Source organism: Tenrec ecaudatus, chromosome 2 (genome assembly GCF_050624435.1).
Source record: "Tenrec ecaudatus isolate mTenEca1 chromosome 2, mTenEca1.hap1, whole genome shotgun sequence".
Classification (NCBI taxonomy): domain Eukaryota; kingdom Metazoa; phylum Chordata; class Mammalia; order Afrosoricida; family Tenrecidae; genus Tenrec; species Tenrec ecaudatus.
Window position 1 is genome coordinate 164,287,537 of NC_134531.1, and position 23,403 is coordinate 164,310,939.

At 52.0% G+C, this 23,403-nt stretch overlaps 1 protein-coding gene across 3 annotated transcripts in view; it reads left to right on the forward strand.

Annotated features, from left to right (window-relative positions):
* The window catches only part of GALNT10 (polypeptide N-acetylgalactosaminyltransferase 10), a 270,449-nt gene that overhangs the window by 219,814 nt on the left and 27,232 nt on the right, over positions 1–23,403 (forward strand). For all 3 annotated transcript variants that reach the window (XM_075541867.1, XM_075541866.1, XM_075541868.1), the window contains one exon: positions 598–715. In XM_075541867.1, coding sequence (XP_075397982.1) covers positions 598–715 — 118 coding nt within the window. The remainder of the gene's footprint in view (positions 1–597; positions 716–23,403) is intronic.

Below are 23,403 nucleotides of genomic sequence, written 5' to 3' on the forward strand. Positions count from 1 at the left end.
CTTGTGGGACATCTTGGGTGGTCACATGTGGCTGGTAACTGCCATACCTCATGGGGGGCAGATGGTCACACATGTCAGCTCAGGTCACACGGCATGTTCAGGAGAGCTGGCATAAAAATGAGGGTTCCCTGATTCCTGATCCCCACTCCCTTTTCACTCTTCCACGGCTTCGCGCATGCTTATTCCTGACTGAGGCAGCATGGGGGGCGGGGGGGGGGGTGTAAATCAGTGCCGCCTGAGCAGGGAAGCCAGAGGAGCATGTACATAATACCGATTCCTAGGCGCCATCCCCCAGATTCTGCCTGCTCTGAGGGGTCCTACTGCATGGACAGGCTTGGGAAGGCCTGACCCAGGCCATTCAACTATAATGGGAGGACCGGAGAGGGGAGAGACTGCTCGGCAAAGCCCCGGGGCGGAATGCACTGTGGTGTCCTTTCACAAGCATCCGGGAGTGAGGTAGGGACCCTGGATCAGCTGGGCGGAAGTGGACGACGGCTCATGAAGAGGAGGTGTAGGCCAGGGGCGTCACTGAAAGGGCCCTGGCGGAGCGCGGCGCGTCTTCACAGCGCGGGTCTTTGCGTTTCTTTTCCCCGGCAGGTCTCCCGTGATGGCTGGCGGACTCTTCGCCGTGGACCGGAAGTGGTTCTGGGAGCTGGGCGGGTACGACCCCGGCTTGGAGATCTGGGGAGGGGAGCAGTACGAAATCTCCTTCAAGGTGAGCCCGCGCCCCGCCCCGGTAGCCCCCCCGCCCCCAGTGCAGCCTCTGGAAGCGCCTGGCTTCCGCGCCCACCTTGGGAGCCAGCGCACCTTCTGGGAGCATGGTTAACCGCGCCTGTAATAACGGTCTCCTACGACCAATTTGAAGGTGCCCCGGGGTGCAGTGGTCACGTGCTGTGCGGCTAATTGAAAGGTCCGCCCACGAAACCCGCCAGCCGCTCCGCGGGAGAACGGTGTGGCAGTCTGCCTCTGGACGCCTAGGCCATTCTGCGCTAGGTGTTGGAAGCAACGGCCCGGGGAGTTGGAAGCAACTGGAGAGCGTTCGCATAACTGGTACGACCAGCCCCTGCGATAGCCTCGTTCTGACAGTGCTGGAGAGCTGGCGTTCCTGCTGACCACCAGGCCGTGTTCCGCTCCTGGAACGTGGGACTGTCTTCTTGTCACTGGGGAAGGCAGCCCTTGGGTCCCTCTGAGGGGACAGCGGGCTGGTCCTAGCTCCTTGCGGTCTGCCAGAGCCAGTCCTGGTGTTCCTGGCCCCCTAGAGGGGACCGGCACCATGACTGGCCCAACCCGGTGAACAAGCAACCCTGATGGCCCCTGAGCCGGCCATGACTGCCTGCCTAGGAGAGACGGCTGGAAGCACAGTGGTGCTGGCCTTGGGACCAGCGCCAGGGCACCTCAGTCAGATCCTGGCTCTGCCCCTTCCTGCCAGCTGTGCGATCCTGAACAGAGAATCCTCACTTCACCGGCCCTTCGTGTCTGCTTCTGCAAAACGGGCCGAGTGACACTTCTCATTCATCGGTTTATTGTGAGGATTAGATGAAATCATGCTGACAAGGTGCTTCTCAGTGGAGACCCTAAAGATGGTTATCTCTGTCAGCACCGCCACTCTGGTGATCCGTGCCACTGGTTCGGCAGTTCAAAATGACCAAACCGAAAATAATCGCCCCGACTCACATGGGCCCCGCAGGACTGAGGAGACCGGCTTCCAAGGCTGAGCGTCTTGGCAGGAGCGGACTGCCTCATCTCGCACCACCAACCATTCCGGTACCGGCTGAGCACGTAACCACTGCACCATCAGTTCGGATTTAGGGCACATAAGTTTTTGATTCACTAGGAAACCAGCCCCAAATCTTATGAAAACATTGTTTTGGCTTAAAAACTGATCTGTGTCATTTTAAGCTCCAGAGTTTTGAAGCTGCTTCCCATGAGGGGACCAGGCCCTTCAGTACAGGACTAGGCAGCAGTGACACTCCAGGGAATCCACGCCTGCTGGTGCAAACAGATGTCAGCTGTAGAAATTGTGCATCCACGCCTGGGTGTAGTGGTGACGTTTCAGTCTGGACCACCACCGGCATGAAGTGCTTACCGTATGCAGGACACGGCCACGGCCTCCACGCATGTTCCCGGGTTTGGCCCTCACAACACTCCAGAAGGGGGCACTGTCCTACGTCCCCCTCTCTCTTTGCAGGCAAGGTGGGCGCAGACCAAGGCCCACAGAAGTGAAAGTATAACAGACTAGGGCCTGAAGCCAGGTCCACCTGACTCCAAAGCTGTGCTCTGGCTGGCGGTGTCACACATTCCTTGAGAGGAAGGCTACTGCAAGAGAGTAGCCACACTCTTCTCTTCCTTCTTAGTTTTACCCACTCCTTGGGTTAGTGCTAAGTTTCCTGAAAATTTCACGGCCTCCCAGTGAAGTGAATTAACAACACGCCAAATCAGAATTAGCAATTAGGTCTCCTCTTCTAGCCAACTTGGTAAACTGTAGAGGCTGCCTCTGTTCTGTGTTGATGTATTTTCTCAGGCTACATCCCAGCATATCACAAAAAGAGCAATGGCTGATTGGTGATGGGTATAGGTTTGGTAAGCAATGGCACAAATGTCACCCAGTCTAGTTTTGCAGATGCTACATCCTTGTGTTACTGGTAGAAGCCACTGAGTCATTCCTGACTCACAGCCACCCTGTGTACAGCGTGTGAAACACCGACATTCTGACTCTTGTGGCTTTGGTTGAGCTTGTTACATTGCGCCATTATGTCAGACCATCTTGTGAAGGTCAGACTCTTTCACTGACCCTGTACCAAGCATGATGTCCTTTTCAGGGTCTGGACTCTCCTGATGACATGTCCAAAGTATGTGAGACAAAAATCTCGTTACTCTTGCTTCCAGGGAACATTCTGGCCATGCGTCATCCAAAGCAGATTTGTTCGTGCACGTCCATGATATGCTTACTGTGCCTCGCCGACCGCTCGGTTCAGATGTAGCCGTTCTTCTGCAGCCCTCCTTGCCCATTGTCCCGCTCTCATGTGTGTGAGGCCACTGACCATTCCCCTGGCTTCCCTGGAGAGTTCCCTAGCTGTGGCCGTCTGCTTCCTTGGGAACCTTTTGGGGCAGTTCTACTCTGTCTTATAAGATCACTGTGTCCTCAAAGTGACATTGTTGCTCTTTAAGACTTTGAAGAGTTTATGTGCCTGATGCAGCGTGTCATTTATTTCTTAGCTGCTACCCCATCAGTGTTGATTATGGAGCCAAGTAAGTGTACTTCTTTGTAACATCAGCCCTTTCTCTCTTTATCATGATGTGGCTCATTGGCCCAGTTGTGAGGATTTTTGCTCTCTTAAGAAGTAATCCATACTGAAGACTGTAATCTTTTATCTTCATCAGTAATTGCTTCGGGCCTTCTTCTATGCCAATGAGTAAAGTTGTATGCTCTGTACATGCATCACAGGTTGTTAATGAATCGTCCTCCCGTCCTGCTGCTGCATCCGTGTTCATGTCATCCAGTTTCACAGACTGTTTGCTCAGCATACAGATGAATAGGCCTGAATGCACACCTTTTTATGTAAAACCTTGCCGCCTCCCCTTGTTCTGTTCAAATGACTGCCTCTTGGTCTGTGTACAGGTTTCACATGAGCCCATCCCCTGGGCCCACACAATCGACTGCCTTTGCAGAGTCAATGAAACAGAGGTAAACATCTTTCTGGTATTGATTGAGTCAGCTGAAGATTCATCCTTAAGGATACAATAAACTCATCCCTGGGAATCGGAAGTACCCAGTATGCGAATTAAACAGACTTCGTTTATGAAGTTTGCTACCAAGTTTATTCCAAGAAATGGGCGCATCTGTGTCCTGAGTTCCCCCCAGCAGGTAAACTTCGATAGGGGCGGGACCTTTGTGTCTTTTATTCACTCCAGACCCCGAGAGGGACAGGGTGGTCTGGCACAGAGGAGGCACTTGGAAAATGTGCGCTGACTGAGGACTCAGAGCAGGTGTGTCCTTGGCCAGGGCCAGCCTTCCCAGCGCTGAACTGGATCCTCAGTCAAGAAAGTCCCCTTTCAAAAGCTCCCTCTGGGTAGAATAGTGAATGGAGAAAGATTCGCACAAAGGAATTTCTAAAACCCCAAATGACTTTGTTCTGTGTCTCTCAGAGACCCATCTAATGATCCTCATCAGGCAATTACAGCAGAACAAATGGCATTTTTCTCCACACAGTTTATTTACAAAAGCGCCCGTAATGAAGCCGTATTTGAAGTCGCTCACTGGGCGGGGGAAGGAGGCTGGCTCGTGTTTCCATTTGTCCCAATTATGCCCTTCACTCTTGAGGGGAGCTGAGGGGATGTGATGTCGGGGTACCGAGGCCCAGTCGGAGACCTCACCTCCTTGGCTCGCTCTCTCCTGTCTTTGAGGAGGCGAGTTCTCTGAGCTGCTGACAGCCCACCACCCAGACCCCCTGGAAGCCAAGCCCGAGGCTCCGGGGACAGGGGAGACCATTCATCTGCTAGTGACTCTGTACAGGGAGGCCAGGGCTTCTGTGTGTGCCAGAGTGGGGCTCTCATGAAGGGGCAGGCGCCCCCTGATGAATTGCTGCTAAGAGCCCTTTTCTTCGCGGTGATGGAGGAAAGAGATCAGTCTGGAAGGCGTGAGCATATTTTCAGAAATTGAGATAAATTGAAACGTGCTGTCAGGGCTGATGATTTAATAATTTGACTCTAATTCGAGACTGGGCCACCCATCCTAATGGGGAAAGCCCAGAGAAGATATTCCAAATGCTCTTAAATGTCTAAAAAAGCCCCTGACCCACCCCTTCCATCTAAGCTGTGGTGAAGTGCCCTCCAATTGGTTCTGACCCATAAGGACCCTGTGCGTGCCCAGCAGAGCGGAACCCGCCCAGGCCCGCACCACCCTCACGCGTCGATATGCTAGCAGGAACCATCTAGACTAGCAAGGCTTTTGTTTCCAAAAGACAGTCACCCTCTGAAAGTGCTCCTGCTTGGTTGGAGTCCTGCCTGTTCTCAGGCTTAGAAAAATCCCTACCTCCACAGCTGCCTTTGTGAGCGGGCCCTGCTTGGCCTTCCAGCCTCCCCTGGGTCCTCTTGCTCCAATGCATTCCTCTGGTCACAAGGAGCAGAAACCCTGGTCAGTCAACACTAAGTGAGCGTTAATTGGCCCCACCATGGAAGCCCCAAGTGGCAGCTGCAGGCCTGTGAGGTCCAGGGACAGTCGCATCTCCCCGGGGCGCAGCAGCTCTCTCGCTCCCTTGCCTCTGCTCTCACTCGGCCTGGCTTCCCTCTCCAGCACTCTGTCCTGTGGAGAGCTCCAGCTGCTGCAGACTTTAAGCCCCGGGGAAATAGTTTCTTTTTCCCATTACTCCCAAGAATTCCCCAAACTGAGTCCCCTTGTCCATCCCAGAGCAATGTCCTCATCATCCAGGCCACAGTCACATGCCAACCCTAGAGAAGTCACAAGAGCAGAGGCGCCTACTTCCCCCAAACAAAGTCAGATGCCGTGCTCAGAAGGGAGGATGCACATGGACCAGGGGAAACCAGAACGCCCGCCTTGCCCAGCCATCCAGGACTGTTGGTGAGCCCCAGCCCTGGGCCAGGACCTCCTAGAACAGCGATTCTCAACCTGTGGGTCGTGACCCCTGTGGGGGTTGAATAACCCTTTCACAGGGGTCACCCAATTCATAACAGTAGCAAAATTACAGTTAAGAAGTAATAACGAAAATAAAGTTATGGTTGGGGGGACACCACAACATGAGGAACTGTCCGAAAGGGTCACAGCATGAGGAAGGTTGAGAACCAATGTCCTAGAAGAACATACTGTGCTTACTTCCTAAAATGCCTTTCCTCAGCCTCGGCCCGCCAAGCTCACCCTTTCCTCGCTCAGATATGAGGGGGTTTCTGAAAGTTCATGGGGAAAAAATCCATGACCTTTTCATTCCATTTTTCCATGAACTTTTTGAGGTGTTCTCATAGGCGGCCTCCTCAGTGCCTCGCATGGCTTCCCGGTGCTGGAGAGGGGCCAGCCACACCTCGTACTCCCCGTACCACCAGCTCCCTCCTGGCTCTGAACAGCAGCGTGACATGACCTTCCAGGGGGCTTTGGATGCTCTAAGGAGCCCTGGTGGGGTAGTGGTTATGCAGTGGACTGCTAACTGGAAGGTCTGCAGTTCAAAACCACCAGGCACTCATGAGCACTCTACAGTCTTGGGAACTCAACAGGGGCAGTTCTGCCCTGTCCTGCAGGGTCGCTGTGAGTCCACATCAACTTGGAGGCAGTGAGTTTAGCTTGGGTTTTTCTGAACACCCTGGTGCCCGGAGCTGGGTCTTATCTACCTCCCTAGCTGCAGAAACGGGTACGTAGAGGTGGTTTCCAAAGCGGTTAGTGACGTTGATGTCTACCTGATATAATGCCTTTGCCCTAGTGGAGTATGCTGGGAAAAGGCCTCATCTCTGCTCTCCACCCGTCTGGGGAGTCAGGGGCGGTGACCTCACCCTGCTGGCCCTCGGTTCCAGGTGGCACTGATAGAATTCTCCTTCCCTCTCCCAAGAGGGGATCAAATAAGGTGGGGAGCAGTCTCTTCTTGGCTTGCCCCGATACTCAAGCTGCTGGAGGTGGAGGTGATGGAGACAGGATGCCAGAAGTGGTCCTGCGCTGGGGGCCTGGGAGGCCACGTTGTGAGAAGCTGCCACTGTGTGACATGCTGGAAGAGGATGTATCCAAGCAATCTGGGAGAGAAGGATGAGGGCTCTGGGAAATTAAAATGAATATACCTTTTATGAGTAGCTGTATGGCAAAGTGTGCCACACTGTGAAGCAAGCATATTCTCTGACCCTGAAATTCTATGACCAGGCGCTTACCCAAATGGCAGCTGCACAGTTGAGCAAAGAGGTAGGAAGAAGCTCTCCGTGGAAATGCTCTTTGTAATAGGGGGAAATTAAATTTGATTTTATAAGATTACATCCTCTGGGGTTAATAAGTTAGGGCACATCGAAACAATACTCATTCTCTCACTGCCATCGATTCGATGCTGACTCATAGCAACTCTATAAGACAGGCTAGAACTGCCCCTGTGGGTTTCTGAGGCTGTAACTGTGTGAGAGTTAGAAAGCTCTGTCTTTCTCCCGAGGAGCAGCTGCTAGTTTCAAACTTCAGACCTTGTGGATCGCAGCCCGGTGCATAACCACTATGCCACCAGGGCTTTTATATAAAAGAAGTTATGTGCCTCCGAAATGAAATGTCAAAAGAGAGGTGCAGAATTGCTGTCAGGTGTTATGGAGTCGGTTCCAAGTGGTGGAGACCTAGGTCCAGCAGAAGGAAGCACTGCCCAGTCCTCACCGCTGTTCGTAGGTTTGATCTCATTGTTGCAGCCACGGTGTCGATCCTCTTGTTGAGTGCTGGTCGTCCTCCTCTTCCTGCCCTCTACTCTCTAAGCATGATGGCCTTTTCCAGGGACTGCTCTCTCCTAATGACATATCCACATCCATGAGAAGTCTCACCGTCCTCGCTTCTAAGGAGCATTCTGGCTGTACGTCTTCCAAGACAGACTTGTTTGTTCTTTCATCAACCTGTAATACTTTTGTTATACTTCACCAACACCATAATTCACATGTATCAATCCTTCTATCTTCCTTTGTCAATATCCAATTTTCCCATGCATATGGGGCAATTGAAAATACCATGGCTTGGGTCAGGCTCACCTTAGTCCTCAAGGTAACATCCTTGCTTTTCAACACTTTCAAGAGATCGCGCATTAGATTTGCCTGATGCAATGCATCTCTTGGTCTCTGGACTGCTGCTTCCATGAGCATTGATTGTGGATCCAAGCAGGACAAGACCCTTGACAACTTCAGACCTTTGACCATTTGTCATGATGTTCCTCATCGGTCCAGTTGTAAGGGTTTTTTGTTTCCTTGACATCGAGTTGTGATCCACAATAGAAGTTGCATCATCAGCCTTGATCTTCATCAGCAATTGCTCCCGGTCTTCCTCCCTTTCAGCAAGCAAGGTTGTGCCCTCTGTGTGTGGCAAATGGTTACTAAACCGTCCTCTAGTCTTGATGCTGCGTTCTTCTTCATAGAATCCAGCGCCTCCGATTATCTGCTGATCCTACAGATTGAGAAAGGATGGGGAGAGGAGTGCAGGGTTACTACGCACTAAGCTGCGGAGTCCACCCTGACTGGTGGCAGCCCCGTGAGGGTGGAACTGTTCCCTGCAGGGTTTGCAGTGGGTGCACTTTCTGAAGTAGACGGCCAGCGCTTGCTTTGCAGGCATTAGGTAGATGTTTGAGCCCCTTGCGGCAGTGACTGCATCCGTCCATCGCCCTGAGCCTTTTCCTCTTCTCCAAGCATGTTGCCGTTTCCAAGCACTGGTCTCTCTGGTAACATACCCAAAGACATGAGACAAAATCTCACCATCCTCGCCCCTAAAGAGCATCGTGGCTAGACTTGTTCCAAGTGTTTTCCTGGCGGCACTTTCGGTATTCTTCACCAACACCATAACTCAAAGGCATCAATTCTTGTTGGTCTTCCTTCGTCATCGGCTGACTTTCCCTTATTATGAGGCAACTGAGAATACCATGGCTTGGATCAAGTGCACCCTAGGCCTCAAAGTGGCATCCTTGCTCTTTAACACCTTAACAAGGCGTCTGTGGCAGCTTTGCCCCATAGCAGTACATTAGCTGATTTCTTGAGCAATCTTTTACAACGTCAATTTTTCTCCATTTATCATGATGTTGTCTACTGGTCTAGTCTTGAGGATTTTTACTTTTGATGAAATAGAGAGTCCAAAAAAAGACCCTCAATGAGATGAAGTGACACCTGGCTGTAAGAGTGGGCACGCCTTCAGAACGATGTTGAGATGGCACCGAGCCGGGCAGTGGTTCGTTCTATTGCGCATGAATCACTATGAGTAGCACCTAAAATAACTGCATGCTTTCACTTTCAGTTTTTACAACTATGACAAATTCCAGGAGAAAACACGGACCAGGCTCTGCCAGCTGCTGTTCCTTGAGGGCGCGCATCTGTCATGTGCGAGGCTCTCAGCTGGCCCGTGTACACTACTGTGTCGTTCAGTCCACGTGCCCTCATTCTCCCCGTTTCATAGAGGAAGAGACTGCGGCTTCAGTTGCATCGCTCCTACACAGTGGCCCTGCCAGCACAGGGATTCAGCCCTGCTGTCTTCCTCTCAAGCCTGTGCTCTGACCCCTGAGGCCTGCAAGTCTTCCTGTCCACAATGGAAGGGCTAGAGCAGGGGTCCTCAAACTTTTTAAACAGGGGGCCCGTATAGCTGTCACCTTCTGTCCCAGGTGTTTACACACCATTGAATGGCTATATAATAAGTGTATGTTGCTTTTAGGATAAAGGTCCCTGGGCAAGCAGTTAATGTGCTCAGCTGCTATCTGAAAAAGAGGTTCACAGTACAGCACCGACGAAACACAACATTCCTCAAGTTCTTTAGTGCTTCTTCCCCTCCACTGTCCTAACCCAAGTTCTGCCTTACAAATCTGGCTAGACTAGAGCATGTACACTCGTACAGATACGAACTCTCAACACACAGAATCTATGACAGATAAATCTCTCATGACCAGTAATGAGAGTAGCGATACCACGAGGGTAGGGGGAAGGTGGGGGAGAAAACTATATGTTAATCTGGGTACATTAGAGAAACAAATCCACAGAAACTCATATGTATAAGAGAGAATTTTAGATAAAGTGTAAGTGCACATCAAGAAAACATCCCAACCCAGTGCTGCCCAAGCCCACAAGTCCAACATTAGCCCATATGTCCGACACCAATCCACAAAGTCCTCTTCCACCTCACAAAACACACACAATAATGCCGACGGCAAGAGGAATGCCAAATCAGTGAACTTGTAAGCATCACAGCGCTGGCAGGGGTCTCCACACACGTACTCCAACACCCAGGACTGCATCAGGGTAGGTCCATGTGACTTCTCCTTGGGAATGTCATGCAGGAAGTGAGCCTTGCAAGCTGAAGCAGGGAACTGGCTAAGGCAGCGGCACCCTGATCCAACCATCAGAGAGCAAAAGACCCAAGAACCAGAAAGGCGAGGTTCACTGAGCCATTTATCTCTCTACCCTTCAATTAACCCCACATGTGTTTATCGTCCAAGTTGGCACAATAAACTTTAACTGTCTCAAACTGGGAACTGATCACAGTGATCCGTGTACAACACCCCAGGGGGACGAACAACAGAAGCGTGGGTGAAGGGAGACAGCAGATGGTGTAAAATATGAAAATAAAAATAATTTATAAATTCAATTGTTCACGAGGGATGGAAAGAGGGAGGGGGAAAAAGAGGAACTGATACCAAGGGCTCAAGTAGAAAGAAACTGTTTTGGAAATGTTGATGGCAGCATATGCACAAATGTGCTTGATATAATTGATGTACGGATTATAAGAGCTGTAAGATCCCCCAGTAAAGTGATTTTTTTAAAAGGTGGAGGTTCAGACCCACCCAGTAGCTCGGTGATCTAGTTCTAAAAGTGTCACACTGAGTCCCTGTGAAGCCAGTTGTGCTTATCTCATATACACATGGGCTCACCATGAGTCAGAATCCACCAGACAGTAACTAGGACTGGTGGTACTTTCATAATCAGAATGTAAGAAAGATAGTTGGGGTGTTGTTGGGGGTTTTTTTTGTATTAGAGAAAAAAGTTCAGGGGTGGTGGCCATGGTGGTTGTTTCGTTTTAAATACTGATGGGGTGGTTTTTAAATACTTTCAGCTAGCCCCCTCCCCAACAGTCAGTTTAAGCCATTTTCAAATTGAGAGCGAGATTCCCCATAAATAAGGCCTAGAGGGAAGGGGGTTCAGTAAAGCAGAGCTTGTGTTCCTCCTGACTCGTGTGCAGGGTCTGCTCCTAGAGGTGCAAGCAGCACCAGAGGCCAGGAGCCCAGACTAGCCTTTCTCCTCCTGGATGATCCAAGAATGCTGGGAACCTGGTAGAAGCTGCATTGTCCCCTGGTGTGTTCGGGACTAGCCTATCCAGTGACTGTCTGCTGGTGGGTCTCAGCAAGCCGTTTAAGATTCTGCAAGTGTCCTGTCCCAGAGAGCCTGCCTCTCACTGCTTTCCTCTAAGAAGACACTTGCAAGACCCCAGAGTCACCTGTCTATAGAGCATTCCCTCACCAACACACACGTGTCTCTTCAGGCTTTGGTTCTCTCATCCCTATGCACGGGTATGATGGTAACGTCTTCAGAGTTTTGGATAAGGACTGAATGGCATCATCCATCTGTTGGCCAGAAGGAGGCACCCAGAAGCCAGAGCCGTGAGGACCAGAGCTGCCGTGGTGAAGGAGGAGGCCGAGTAGGCAGCACGGGGGTTAGGTACAGGGGCTTGGGCACCAAACATCTTGTGCTCCTGCAGCAGCTCCATCAGCTGACAGCAGGTCACCTTGAAAAGTGGCTTACCACTCAGGCCCGAGCAGCTTCCTCAGTATAATGAAGATGGACTATGCCAGCCTTCATAGAGTGCTTACGTACCTATCAGTTACAACGTGGTAACAGCTGAGCTCAGTGTCTAGGGCCTAGCAAATGGGCAATCAGCAGTAGGTGTGCATGCCAGCCATCATATGGTGGCAGGAAGACAGGAGTGGAAAAAGCAAAAGACAGAGGCGGCCCTTGGCCATGGATCTAGGTCCAGCTCTGCCCAGGGCCAACCCTCAGTGGGCGTTGGTCAGTTCACCTGCCCTATCTGCGGCCCCTTTATCTAGAAAGGGGCACAAAGGAGCTGTGATGACGCCGTGGTTACGGTTGGGCTGCTAACTGCCAGCCCCGCAGTTGGAAAGCCCCAGCCACTCTGGAGAAAGGCCACAGAGAGTGGCCGTCTCAGAAACCGACAGGGGCGAGTCTCCCCTGTCCTGCAGGGTCCCCATGAGGTGGCAATGGCTCAATGGCAGTGAGTCTGGTGTGGATAAAGGGGCACTGACAATCACAGGCTCAGGAGACAACCTTCGCCCAGGGTGGCATCGGAATCATCAGATGCACCACGGCAGTGAGCAGCGGCTCTGAAAACAAACCATGGCCTGGCCCAGCCCAGCACATCCGCATGCCCGGCTACTTGCTTAATGGGCACATGACTCAGACCTCACTCACCCCAGCCAGCCATTCTGGGGTGGGCCCAGTGGTCTGTGTCTTATCAAGACATCCCGATGACTCAGATGCTCACTTAAGCTTGAAAACCAGTGCTGTGTCACATAGGCGGGGTCTTGAACAGAGAGAATGCTCAGCCGAGGAAACGAGTAGCATGGTGGGCAGGCAGGTTGACCAGTGGGTTCCCTCCCGCACCTTCGCCCAGCAGTTCTCCCAGCTCCGTGTCATTGGGCTCCCGAGTCAGTTCTCCGTTGGATGATGATGCATGCCCATTTTGTGTTCAGAACATTGTGAAAGGGGTGCCTGTGCCTGACTTTGGTCTCAGGTTATGCTCACTTCACGAAACAAAACTGGAAGCATTTCCTCATTTTCTGTGTTCTGGGATAATTTGAGTGGAATTAGCGTCGACTCGTCTCTAAATGTTTGGTAAAATTCTCCAGTGAAGTCATCTAGGCCAGGACCGGTTAAGTCGAAAGTTTTTCCCTTGACTCGCTCAGTGCCTTCTTTTGTTAGGGTCTGTTCAAATAGCCATTCTCTCTCAGTCTTCCTTGGCTTAAAGCAGATCGTGTGCTTCTAGAAAGTTGTCCATTTCTTCTAGGTTTTCAGATGTGTTGGAATGCAGTTCCTCAGAGTTCTGGTTCCTCCCTCCATCCCTCCTCCTCATCATCATCCCTCCTCCTCCTTCCATCCCTCCTCCTCCTCCCTCCATCCCTCCTCCTCCCTCCATCCCTCCTCCTCCTCCCTCCATCCCTCCTCCTCCTCCCTCCATCCCTCCTCCTCCTCCCTCCATCCCTCCTCCTCCTCCCTCCATCCCTCCTCCTCCTCCCTCCATCCCTCCTCCTCCTCCTCCCTCCATCCCTCCTCCTCCTCCCTCCATCCCTCCTCCTCCTCCTCCCTCCATCCCTCCTCCTTCTCCTCCCTCCATCCCTCCTCCTCCTCCCTCCATCCCTCCTCCTCTTCCTCCCTCCATCCCTCCTCCTCCCTCCATCCCTTCTTCTCCTCCTCCATCCCTCCTCCTCCTCCCTCCATCCCTCCTCCTTCTCCTCCCTCCATCCCTCCTCCTTCTCCTCCCTCCATCCCTCCTCTTCCTCCTCCCTCCATCCCTCCTCCTCCCTCCATCCCTCCTCCTCCCTCCATCCCTCCTCCTCCCTCCATCCCTCCTCCTCTTCCTCCCTCCATCCCTCCTCCTCCCTCCATCCCTTCTCTTCCTCCTCCTCCCTCCATCCCTCCTCCTCCCTCCATCCCTCTTCCTCCTCCCTCTATCCCTCCTCCTCCTCCCTCCATCCCTCCTCCTCCTCCATCCCTCCTCCTCCCTCCATCCCTCCTCCTCCCTCCATCCCTCCTCCTCTTCCTCCCTCCATCCCTCCTCCTCCCTCCATCCCTTCTCTTCCTCCTCCTCCCTCCATCCCTCCTCCTCCCTCCATCCCTCTTCCTCCTCCCTCTATCCCTCCTCCTCCTCCCTCCATCCCTCCTCCTCCTCCATCCCTCCTCCTCCCTCCATCCCTCCTCCTCCCTCCATCCCTCCTCCTCCTCCCTCCATCCCTCCTCCTCTTCTTCCCTCCATCCCTCCTCCTCCCTCCATCCCTCCTCCTCCTCCCTCCATCCCTCCTCCTCCCTCCATCCCTCCTCCTCTTCCTCCCTCCATCCCTCCTCCTCCCTCCATTCCCTTCTCCTCCTCCTCCTCCCACCATCCCTCCTCCTCCTCCCTCCATCCCTCTTCCTCCTCCCTCCATCCCTCCTCCTCCCTCCATCCCTCCTCCTCCTCCTCCCTCCATCCCTCTTCCTTCTCCCTCTATCCCTCCTCCTCCTCCCTCCATCCCTCCTCCTCCTCCCTCCATCCCTCCTCCTCCCTCCATCCCTCCTCCTCCCTCCATCCCTCCTCCTCCTCCATCCCTCCTCCTCCCTCCATCCCTCCTCCTCCTCCCTACATCCCTCCTCCTCTTCTTCCCTCCATCCCTCCTCCTCCTCCCTCCTCCTCCTCCCTCCATCCCTCCTCCTCCCTCCATCCCTCCTCCTCCTCCCTCCATCCCTCCTCCTCCTCCCTCCATCCCTCCTCCTCCCTCCATCCCTCCTCCTCCCTCCATCCCTCCTCCTCTTCTTCCCTCCATCCCTCCTCCTCCTCCCTCCATCCCTCCTCCCTCCATCCCTCCTCCTCCCTCCATCCCTCCTCCTCCCTCCATCCCTTCTCCTCCTCCTCCTCCCTCCATCCCTTCTCCTCCCTCCATCCCTCCTCATCCTCCATCCCTCCTCCTCCTCCTCTTCCCTCCGTCCCTCCTCCTCTTTCTCCTCCCTCCATCCCTCCTCCTCCCTCCATCCCTTCTCCTCCTCCTCCTCCCTCCATCCCTTCTCCTCCTCCTCCCTCCATCCCTTCTCCTCCCTCCATCCCTCCTCATCCTCCATCCCTCCTCCTCCTCCTCTTCCCTCCGTCCCTCCTCCTCTTTCTCCTCCCTCCATCCCTCCTCCTCCTCCTCCTCTGCCTCGTTCTGTTGTGACTTCACCATTTCATTTCTTATACGCGTTATTTGCATCTTCTCTTTCTTTTGTTAAATTTGCCAGTGGTTTGTCAATTCTGTTAATGTTTTCTAAGAGCCAACTTCTAGTCTTCTTTATTTTTTTTCCATTAGTTTTCTCTATCATTAATCTCTGTGCTAATCTTTATTCTTTCTTCTGGAGACTAAGCTTTTTATGGTCTTTTTCTAATTGTTGGAGTTGTTGGGTTCAAGTGTTGATTTCACACACACCCTTTTGTGGGGCGGGTGGGGGATACTTATTGTTATAAGTTACTCCTTGAGTTCTGTGTTTGCTATCATAAAGGTTTTATTAATGTTGTATTTTTGCTCTTGTTTGATTCCAGGATTTAAAACTATTTATTTTATTTTATTTCCCACTAGTTTTTAAGCAGGGTGTTACTCTGTTTTCATGTGTCTTATCCCCCACCCCGTCCTCGTTCTCCTGATGCTGATTTCTAATTTCATAGTGCTGTAATCGGAATGGATGCTCTGTATTATTTCATTGTTCTTAAATGTATTGTGACTTGCTTTGTGGTCGGTTTTGGATAATGACCTGTGAGCATTTTGTCATGTGAAGTGCCTGGTGTACGTCTGTGAGGGTGAGCTGACTGTGTTGGTTATTTTAATGTCTTTGCCGAGTTTCTTCCCACTGGTTCTGCTATTCATCAGAAGCACTGTGCCTCCCACTGCCCTTGTGGAGCGGTCGCTTTCTCTGTTCAGTTCTTTTAACGATGGACGTGGGCATGGAGGCCTCTCATGGAGTGCATGGATATTTGTCGTGATGATGTCATCTTGCTCAACTGAGCCCTTAATCATTATATTCTCCTCTTTGCCTCTTATGATGGTTTTTCATCAGAAATCATTACTGCTACTTCTTCATTTTTCCGGTTGCGGTTTCCTTGATAGATTTTTCCCACCCTTTGATTTGGAGCTTGTTTTTATCTTTTGTATAAGATGAATGTCTTGTGGGCAACATACTTGATGGATTGTGTTTTTTTGTTCATGACACCGTATCCTGTTTCTTGACTGGTGTATTAATGCATTTAAAGTCAATGTCATTGATAGGTATGAATTTAGTTTTGTCATCCTGCTGTATTGTTTATTGTGGGGTTGGTGATTTCCTTGTTCTGTATATTTTTCTGTGCTGAACTCATTTTGGTATCACATTTTCTTTTCAATGTCTGTTGGTGATTTTGATAACTCCTGTCAATTCTGTTAATGTTTTCTAAGAGCTAACTTCTAATCTTTTATTAGTTCGAGACGTATTACTTTTCTTTGTGGTTGCCCTGTAATTTATTTTTATCTTCTAAAGTTTAAGCAGATTGTTCGATTGTGAAGTCGCCCTGACTCAGTCTCCATGTGGCAGTTCTGAAACTGCCGTTCATTCCCTCCTCTGGCTTTGTAGTTGTCGTTGTTCTCAGAGTGATGCTTGTAGTTTCCTTTTTCCAATGTTGAATGGTTATATTACTTTGAAACTCCTTTCTCTGGGTTGCTATGTGTGATGTTCTCGTTTGTCGTACATTATTGGTTCTCTAATTCACTCCCATTAGCATTTCTCATAAAATTAGCCTAATTTCTACGAATTATCTGTTTCTGTGTATCTGGATATGTCCTATGTTTGCCATTATATTTGAGGAGCAATTTTGTTGGATGTATAATTTTGGGTTGATTGGTGTGTTTTTTTTCTTTCAGAATGTTATAAATGTTATCCCATCGCTTCTTGCCTATATGGTTTCTATTGTGAAATCAGGCCTTAGTCTTTTTGTGTGTTTTTTTGGGGGGGGGGGCTTAGTCTTATTTGTTCCCCTTTCATTTTTCCAGAGCTGCTCTTGGAATTCTTTTTTTTTCCTCCAAAGCCTTTTTATTGGGAGCTAATACAGTAACATGAAATCCCACAGTTCAATCACGTCAAGCAGTGCTGTGCAATTGCTGCCACGATCCACTTCGAAACATTCTCTTCCTTCCTGAGCTCCTTGACGTCAGCTCCCTCGCACCTCCCACTGTCCCCCAGAGCCCTTATTCTGTAAGGGCCCATCAATTCTGGCTTATGAAACTATGAAGACTCAAAACCAAAAACTTTCTTTTATATTAAACTTCAAGAGGGTTACCCCTAGTGACAAAATTCATCTGAGATAAACCCCGGTGTGAACAAACAAACCGAAAATCCAGACACGTTGAAAACCAGATCAGGGTCAACGTGCACCAGAGGGGGGATCAACCGACAGGGTTTTCACTGTTCAAGTCAGGTTTGTCATTTTTACCTCCTGTAGTCATCGCGCCAATGCGCCCTGTTTGGTAACCACTTTCCCCCGTCCCTCTATTGTGGATAGAGGGAAATCGCTGGAGACTTATTTCCTGTGTCGTTTCCACAAGAGGATCTTGTGCACCCACTGTCATCCAGAGCCTTCTGCAAACCAGAATCTCGTCTTTGTGTCTTAAAAGTTTGCTATAGTGTGCGTGGTGACTTTTTTCTGGGTATCCTTGAATGGATTTTTGAATGGACAGAAATGTGTGGTTGTCTTCCATGATGCATGTGAAAGTTGGACATTGTAGTAGGAAGGCCAGAGAAGAATCCCTTCTGGAAACCTTATCACATGTAAGTGTTTTTCTTGCTAGTGTCCTATGTGATTCTTAGGCCTTCTTCATTCTTCTTGAGTCTTTTTCTGATTTGCCTCAAGACAATCAGTGCCAAAGCTTTCCCTCATAGTCACTGATGGGGCCTTGTGCTGATTCAGTTCGACGCCTCTGTCCTTCCAGCATGCTAACTCTCTCTGTCATCTGTGCCAATCTTCTGAATTTCTAATAGCTATTTTGTCTGGTTTATTTTGTCATTTGCATTTTTTACTTTTTTCCTGAGTTCTTCTAGTGTGTTTTATGTGTTTTCCTGATTTTGTATGCAAAGTTTCCTGGATGTCTTCGAGGACCATGACGTCATTAGTCACATCATTCCATTGCCGTTTCTTTCCCAGGGAAGTTTTCCTAATTCTTTCTTTGAGTCACTTGCTTGAACCATTTTATACTGTTTCTTTGATTTGAATGTGTCTCTTGTTTTGAAGGTGTTGGGGCGTTACTACATTTATTTGTTGACTATATATTGATTTATTTCACTGTGATTTCTTATTTTACTTGACTTCGCCATGCCCAGGCAGTGGGATGGGCACCCATACCACTACGTTCCCTAGCTTGGAAGCACTGGGGCACTCATTACTTACCTCCAGGTGGGTGGGGTAACATGGTGGGGTCTGGGTACAGGCTCTGTTTGCTGGCTGTGTAGAGCAGCTGCAGATGGGGTGAACAGGTGTGGGCAGTTGATCAGTGCCGGAGCAGGTGGTGGAACCTGCCTGCAAGGTGGGGCAGTAGGTGGCAGGGTAGTAGGTGTAGCTGATTAGTGGGGATACAGTGTCCACCTCTTGCCAAATGGGGCAGATGAAAGGTGGGTGTAAGCAAAAGTAAATACAATTACAGTTAGAAAACAAGGAAGGGCGTCAATATGTACATCAGTGAAAAGGAAGGAGCACATTTTAAACCGAATTGTTGTCAAGAAAGAAAAGGAGCGGCCTGGCAGCAGGCATGTGGGGCTCTAACATGGCGGGCACACAGCACCTGCCGCTCCATCTGATGAGCGCACGGCCCCGGCCGCCGGAAACAGCAGCAGCACTGGGGTACAAGTGTAGCAGGGCCGTCCTGACAAACTGGGCAGGGGTGGGGTGGCAGGGGAGACGTCACTGACACCAGACTGCTGGGGGCCGGGGGTGGCCACAGGAGAGATGTGAAAGGGGAAGCTGGAAGAACCAGTGCAGCCGAGGGTCCGTTCCTGCTCTGCCTCAAGCAAGGGGCCGGGAGCAGGGAGACCGCCTGGAGCCCAGCGGCTCCACCCAAGCATTTGGGGACCGCCACATCCAGGTGGTCCTTTCACTGTTGACTGGCTCCCACCCTGCTCTGCGTTGCCTGTGTGCCTGGAGTTGGCCATCTGTCTTGCCCTTTCCTTCCTCAGATCACTCCAGCTTTGCCTGGACTGTGTCTCTGGTACCGGTGATTCCCTGAAGGTGGCTTATCCTCACCCGTGCGTGTGGCCTTCTGTGTCCCCAGTCGGCCACTTTGGGTTGGCCTCCACGCTGGCTTCCTCCTCGGTGGCCATTTTCATTCTGTTTCTTTATCCCATTGGTGTTTACTTCAGTATCCTTCATCTGATGCTCAGCGTTCCTGGGTTATCTATCACCAGTGTCGCCTTCGCTTGAGTCCCCAAGTCTTCGTTGGAGAGAGACTGGGCACAGTGTCCACGGGACGCCGTCTTGTCTCCGCCCCCACCCCTGTTCTTTTCACCGTGCGTCCAGTAACCATTTCAGACGCCCAGGCCCGGGGGGCACGCTGGTAACACTTCCTGAATCCGAATCTTGTTCAAAGCGAGCTCACCGAGAGAGGCCCCACACGAGGAACTCTGGGAAGACATGACTATAGCACCATCCCCTCCCTCTTTGCAGCGGAGACTTCCCTGGCCAACAAGCAGTGCCCCGCCCGCAGCGGCAGCTGCCACGGCCAGGGACGGAGTGCGGTGTGCAAACCGCTCACCGGCCCACACCCTGTCAGCCTCACGGCATTCCTGCAGTGGCCCCACTGTCCCAGCGAGGAAAGGGGGCCTTTTAGACATGCTGCAGAACGTCGATTGCAACTCAGCTCTGTCAAACCCGCGGACTGAGTCTTAACCACCGACCGCCCTCTCTGCCTCCTGACACCCCAGTGCTGCTGTGAACCAGGGGCAACTGCTACTGTATTTTCCCCAGATGCCACCCGGGCAAGGCTGGGACTCCTTGGGGGTTCTCCGCCAGCAGAGATGCCAGCGGCGAAATGGCTGTCATACGTCCTTGTCTGTCCAACAGCGGCCGGGCAGCCGCCCCACTCCCGCAGGTTCCTGGCAGCAGAGAGGCTGCTCAGCCCTTCCCCCCCCCCCACCATCCCCTGTCTCCCCATCGCCTCTCTCCCAGGCTCCATTGTGTTTTCTTGATGCACATCACCACACTTTTTTCTCCTCCTCAGTTTAGGAGATAAGAGCAAGTAATTGTCTTTTATAGACACTGTAATGAAGCCTGTCATCACACAAAAGAAGTTTGCTAATAAAATAAATCAAAGCCGCAATGAAAATGAATGGGGAGCAGGCTTTCACAATTAGATGTGTACTCGTCTCCTGGCGTGGAGCTTCTAGCAAGAAGGCTCTTCCGCAGGGAAACAGAGGCAGCCAGAAGCGGGCTAGCAGGCATGCTGAGGAACTCCTTGTGACTTACATGCACACATGCACACACATGCCCGCACACACGCATGCACGCGCACTATAGCAGACAGCTCACCCCACTAGGAGCGTGCCGCTGCAGAAATGCCCCCTTTCCAACATGGTGGGCTCCCCCCAGGCCTGCCAGGATGCCAGCTACGGCCCGCCCTGCAGCGCCCCTCGTCTTGGACACAGCCCCCTTGCTGGCGTTGCTGGAGCAAGAGGGGAAGGCCTGGGGCAGCCCGGCCCACGCAGGGCCTGGAGGCTCCCCTATCCCACCCAGTCCTCCAAGCCTCCTGGCCACTTGGAGGTTTTCCCAGCGAGGCAGTTGGGAAGGGGAAAAAACCGTGCTGGTGTTGGCAAAAGAGTAAATCATTGTATCTTTTCAACCTGTGGCCGTCAAAGTCAACTGTGACCGTGGCGACCCATGTGGCACAGCGAGCCTCTCCACAGGGTTTGCTCGGCTGCAGGGGCTACAGAGCAGCTCGCCAGGCCCGGCTCTCACCATTTCCTCCAACGTGGGCAGGGGCTGCCCAGCTTGACATCAACCACCTCCTCTCATGCCCGTACAAGCTGAAAGGACTCTGGCCCAGGCGGCCGTAGCAGGTGTGTCACCATCTCGGCCTTCTGTGAAGCAGCAGTGGTTTTCATCCGCACCTGACAAGTGAGGAGACTGAGGTCCCCGGGCCCAGCGCCTTGCACAAGGCCACGTGCTGACGAGGTGGGGTGGACTGCAGGGCATCAAATGGCAGCGTGTTCGTGTTCCCTGTGCTGTGATTGCTATGGGTCTTGAATGGCCGTGAGATAAGGCTACAGGTGCACGGATAAGTGGCTTGGAATCTGCCCAGCTTCCCTCTCTAGGGTGAGCCCCCACGTCACTCCGCGCCTCAGGCTTTTCGCTGGTCCTTGAGTCTGGGCAGCAGGAGGCTGCCCGTTGCTGGCAGGAGCACCCCTTCTCATCGTGGAATCCCGAATCTTCAGTAGGCCCTCAAGTCTTCAGAGCTGAGAGAGTCAGCTCCCGGGAGGGAGGTGACGAAGTGGTGACCACGATGGTGACACTGTCTCTAGTCTACCCGCTTCCCCCAAACAAACCAGGCAACTTCCAGAGCTTTATGGAACTGAAGGAGATGGGGTTTGGGACCTTGTGCCTAAGAAGGAGTGAAACTTGGTACCCCTTCCCTTGGCTTATCCCCAAACCCACTGCCATCAAGTCAGTTCTGACTCATGACGATCCTATGGGACACAGTAGAACTGCCCCCTGACCTTCCTGGGACTGTGCCTCTCTCCGGGAGCGGACAGCAGCGTCTTTCTCCTGCAGAGCAGTTGGTGGTTTTGAACCGCCAACTTGGCAGCTAGCAGCCTAATGCCTAACACGGTGCTCCACCAGGGCTCCTGTCCTGACTTATAACCCAACACAAACCAAATTCACTGCCATCGAGTCCATTCACACTCATGTAGGACAGAGGAGAACTGGCCTCTCTGGGTTTCCAAGAGTGTAAAAGCCTCCACTTTCTCCCCCAAAAGCACCTTGTGGGCTTGAACCGCCAACGTTGTGGTTAGTGGCCCAAGGTGTAGACTATTAGGCCACCAGAGCACCTTCCATGACTTAGCAGCCTTGCAGAAATCGCTAGAGGCAGAATAACAAAAGACACCGGTTTTCCTCTGGAGACTAAATAATTGATGATGAAACAAGATGCATCCATTCTTCTCTATGAAATCCCCCCTTCCTGAGACTTGGTCTCAGCCTTGGTTCATGTGTATCCCTCGTGTATTTGCAGCTGCATACAGAGTGCCTGTGCTAGGTACAGGGCGTCCAGTGACAAATATAACAGATGTGTCCCTGCCACATGGAACTCAAGTCCATAAGGCGCAGGGGACTCCGTGAGAATGCTTTGCTTTGAGAGTGACAGAGAGCTGTCTTAACTTGGCTGCAACACAGCTAGATCCAGGTGTTCGCTCCCTTTCTCTTTGTCTTCTCTCTCGCCCAGCACCACCACCCTCTGTGCTGGCTGCACCATCAGGCCCACTCTCTCTGGGCTATGGCCAGACAGCCACTGGCAGCTCCAGTCAACTGACCCTTGTCCCACAAAAGAACATGGCCTCAGAGACCAGGGGGCTGGACTCCAGGTGGCCAGCCTGGGTCACAGGCTCCAGGTGAGAGGGGATATGGTGACAGACGCTAAGGTAGTTAAGGTGATTTTATGTCAATTGGACACCCCTGATGGTGGAGTGATTGCGCGTTGGGCTGCCATCCACATTTAGCAGTTTGAAAATAAGAGCATCCCCAAGGGGGAAAGACTGGGCTTTCTACTCCCATAAACAGTTTGTCTGGAAAAACCCCCGGGGTGGGGGTTGGTCTGAGTCACCATTGATGCGGCAGTGAGTTTGGTTTTGGTTTGAAACATTCTTGCTGGAGGTGGAATCAAACCTATCCATCAGGTCACCCCCTGATAATGTTTCCTTGGGGGTGCGGATTCCCCATGGCGCTCTCCCTTCAACTTCCCCTCCCTGCTGGCTGGCCTGTCTAGGAGGCAGCTCACACAGAGCACCAGCAGCAGTTTGACCTGTCCCCAAGCAGGGAAGCCACCGAGTAAACCTATCGTCCAAAGCGTGGGCTCCCTCTGGCTCCAGCCTGGGAGTATGAGACAGCTCAAGGTCACCCCTGTGCTTCCGGAATGCACAGGCTGACAGCCACCATGGTCAGGGCCCAGGACACCAAAGATCACAGGAAATAGAAGGACTTGGAGATTGATCCCCTATGTGCAGAAAGGAAGGTTCCCGCCGGCAGAGATGGAGACGCAGCCCTGTTAGCCAGTGCAAGTTGAACAGGAAGTGGAAGGAGCTGGATGCCAGCCTAGCCAGCCAGCCAGGAGACGCTCTGAAATAGAGCAGGACTTGGTGCCCCCACCTGCTCGGGGCCGGGGCCGGGGCCAGCCCAGCAGCCACCTAGGCAGGATCCACTCGACAAAAGCATCCCTTCCCCATCAATCACTTTGTATAAAGGAAGAGTTATTATTATGGGATGCTGGCGCCTGATCAATATCTCTTGGTTTGAAAATAAACTTCTTGGCTTGGCCTTGACATTAATCTACCATCAGGAGCCCATTATCTGGAGACCAATGTTCTGCTCTATTGACTCACTCTTTTTTTGAGTGTTTTTCTCTTCCCCCCTCAGTCAGAATATAATTGCATTTCTCTAGACAGCACTTTCACTAATTGCAGCCCCCATGCATGCCCCCTCTCAGGAAGAGTGACAGTGGCACAGTGGGTGGGGTGGAGGTCACAGGGCTGTCAGGGGCCAGGTGGAAGAGCCACCCCCCTGGAGCCCTGAGGAATTCATCAGGACATGAGGTCTCGTCCCTGGGTGCACTGTGCAGTTCATGCTGGACAGGGTTCTTTACGGGGCCAGGGCAGGGAGAGGGGGGCCACAACGAGGGGCTTTGGTCAGGTGAAGAGTATGTCTACAGTCCAGCCGTGTCCCACCATGGCCATAGGCACCTCCACATGCAAAAG